This window comes from Trifolium pratense, linkage group LG6 (assembly GCF_020283565.1).
Source record: "Trifolium pratense cultivar HEN17-A07 linkage group LG6, ARS_RC_1.1, whole genome shotgun sequence".
Taxonomy (NCBI): Eukaryota; Viridiplantae; Streptophyta; class Magnoliopsida; order Fabales; family Fabaceae; genus Trifolium; species Trifolium pratense.
In genome coordinates, this window is record NC_060064.1 from 24,173,700 (window position 1) to 24,177,102 (window position 3,403).

The window sequence follows — 3,403 nt, forward strand, 5'->3', positions numbered from 1 at the left end:
AAATCTGGTACCTGCAGTAGTAACTTCCATCAATTTGCACTCATTAATCCAACAATTGAATTTTTGACATTTACTAATATCTAACTGAGCGCCTCCTTTTTTTTCATCTGGACTAGCTATCTCATTAAAATCACCCATCATAAGCCAAGGCTCAGTAGTGGTATCAGCCATATTTCGCAGTTGTTGCCAAGTACCCTCCCTCTCCTGTTCTCGAGGACTAGCATAGACCACAGTGAGCAACCATGGTTCCGTATTTTGCTCATTCACCTGCACATGAAGAAAGTGAAAATCATTTTTAATTAAATGGACTTTAATATCCATTCTATTCCACATAAGCCATATTCCGCCGGAGAACCCCCTAGCTTCAGCAAGAAAATGGTTTTTAAAACCGAGCTTTCTTATGGTGTTAATGGCAGTGTTGCCACTACATCGAGTCTCTTGCAAAGCTACCATATCGACTTTGTTTTTCCTGCAGAAATTATTTAGTGCTCGACGGAAAATTTTTCCTTGAGCACCTCTACAATTCCAATTTATCAATATCATTAAAAGATAAATAAAAAAATAATAAATAAAACACACTAAGTTAAAAGCAATAAAACCCATTAATTTAGATGCATGCTTGTATCCTCCGCAGCACCAAAACTGCTCTTCATTTCCTCAGGTGACATATTTTGCGCAGCACCCACTATTGTTGCTGAAGCTATGTCAACATGTGTGGATTTTGAAATGTTTTGTTTTACACTACCATTCCCAATATCATAATCCTTGTGATGCTTTTGTGCAATACTAGTGGAAGCTCCATGAATATTTTCCACGTTTGGAATTCCACTCTTAATTAGGCTAGCATTCTTTTCCATTTGTATATGGTTTGGAATTTGAGTAACCTTGGCATTTATTGTATTATGTCCACCATTGTATACTCCCATTGATGTAGAAACATCTACCTTGGAAGTTACATGCTGACTAATTTTATTTGTACCAGTGGTGTCATATCTAGGCCTCTTCTTTTTAAATTTCCTTTTTGAATTTTGATTGGGCCCAGCTTCAGACCGTTGACTTGCATTAACATGATTTCCATTATTGTGTTCAATTACAGGCTTGTTTAGCTGCTTGCTGTGATTTTGCACGTTGGTAGGAAACGGAATCCCACTATTATTGCTAGCATTAAATTTATTTCCCCGTTTCTTTCTCTCCACTCTGATCCAATCACCGTGCAAAAAATCTGGATCTCCTTCCTCTCTGTTGGAAACCATATTCCAAGCGCTCTCCTCCGTAATTTTAGCCTCGATTTGAGTTTGTGGAGGTGTCACCGGAGTGCCTTCTGTTGCGGGACTATTGGCGGTTTTCGCAACCTCTGTAACTGGCTTCTTTTTTGTCTGTGCACAGTCTTTTAGAAGGTGACCATAACATCCACATTGAGTGCATATGATGTGTAACCCTTCATATTGAACTTGATACCATTCGCCGTTGACTCCTACTCGACCAACTACCGGCTTTGTGAGATCAATTTCAACGCACATTCTAGCGAATCTTCCCCGTTCTACTCGCAGCGTGTGAAGGTCAACCTTTACAGGATTGCCAACCATTGATGCCAGGGCCCAAAGTAAACTTTCATCATAATAAACAAGGTTCAGGCTTGGAACCCGGATCCACACCATCGTCTTGTCGATCGTTGCAGTAGCCGCGTTGAAAGTTGGAGACCACTGACTAACGGCCAAGTAGTGATCATAGATCATCCAAGGACCCCCATTTATCACCTTGTTCTTGTCATCTTCTCCATCAAACTTCACCATGTAGAAAGCATTACCAATATCCATCAACTCTATGCCTCCTACTAGTTTCCATGTAGTTTCCAATTTATTCTTCATCGTGTTGTATCCTAACTTCTTTCCCAATAATTTAATCACCAAAGCATCCTTCCATGGTATACTCAATTCTTCTATAACTTTCCCTTCAACGTGGAGCATCGGCATTAAACGATTTCCTTTTACCAGTTCAACCTTAGCCAACTTATTAGCTAATAGATCCACACGTTCCCTTGCGATAACAGCTTGTTTCCCTAACACTTTATCCCTAAAGGATATCATCTCTCTTTTTTCATGCACCTTATCAATATTAGATCCGTTGCCACTTCCTCCTTTATCTGGTGGTTCCGGTGGCAGTTGTTGTTCTGCCGGTGGCAGTTGTTGTTCTGCAGAGCAGTTTTAAGCTCATTACTGCACACTTGTTATATTTGGGAACATTGATATATATTTGGAAAAAATTGATATTTGGAAAAAATTGTACCAAGACGATCCGTAAGGAAAAAATTGATATTTGGAAAAAATTGTTTGGCTTGGGCCCTTGATGCTGAAATTAACTTAGCTGCAGAAGGTGATGGAAATGCTGAAATTGTCTAGTTGAGGGGGAGAAATAAATATATTGTAAAAGGATTGTACTCTTTTTCCTTCACTAGAATTTTTTCCCACTGGGTTTTTTTCTAGTAAGGTTTTAATGAGGCATATCCTCGATGGACATCCAAGGGGGAGTGTTATGAATATTTAGTGGATGTCCATATAGGTTCTTACCCATGTTATTGGCCCATTACATTTGCCTATAAATAGAACCTATGACTAATGTAAACTACTCACTTGGTCAATCAGACTAATTCTATTCTTTCTCTCTTCTCTTCTTCTCTCCTCTATACTTATATATTATTACTATTACTTATATTTTATAACACAAAATCAATTATTAAAATTTTGCAGTCTAAATATAAACAATATTTTTAGAAAGACGCGATAAAACTTAGACTATATAATTATTATTACTTTGCTTTGTAAATTAGAATTTCCATTATTATCAATGATATAAAAGATCGTTGCATCACTACAAATATTCGCTGTTTAGCCACACACACGGTATTTTAATTAACCACGGTTAAATTGAACAGAGGTAAAGATAATGGGTCACGGTTTAACCGTGGCTAAAGTAATCTGATTTTCTCCGTTATTTTTTTCATTCTTCCTCTTCGTTCTATTTATACTCCCACTTTCCTAAACCTTCACTTTTCACTCTCAATTTTGTAAAACATTTGCTCTCTCAATTTTCATAACCGTCACTCTTCAACGACCAAAACTTTCACTCTTAATTTTCTGCATAATCGATTTTTACCTCTCTCTCACTCCCATCTCTAAGCTATTTCGTGAACCACTACTTTAGATTCATGGTTTGTCGCATTCGGATTTCATCAATTTATCGTCATTTGGATTTCACGGTTCATTGCATTTGAATTTCACGGTTTTTCGCATTCGATATCATCGTTTAGATTTCTTTAATGATTTTGCCTAATTTTACTTTTTTTTTAGATTTTAGGTTGATTTACTTGTTCTCTTCGGATGGGTTAAAAGGCTAATTGAATTTT

At 37.2% G+C, this 3,403-nt stretch overlaps 1 protein-coding gene across 1 annotated transcript; it reads right to left on the minus strand.

The window, feature by feature from the left end:
• Positions 1-602: 602 nt before the first annotated feature.
• Positions 603-2,571, minus strand: LOC123891955. Its single transcript, XM_045941817.1, has 2 exons — positions 2,568-2,571; positions 603-2,191 (listed from the first exon to the last, which is right to left on the minus strand). The coding sequence occupies exons 1-2, from the start codon at positions 2,569-2,571 to the stop codon at positions 603-605; spliced, it is 1,593 nt and encodes a 530-aa protein (XP_045797773.1).
• Between the last annotated feature and the right edge of the window lie 832 nt (positions 2,572-3,403).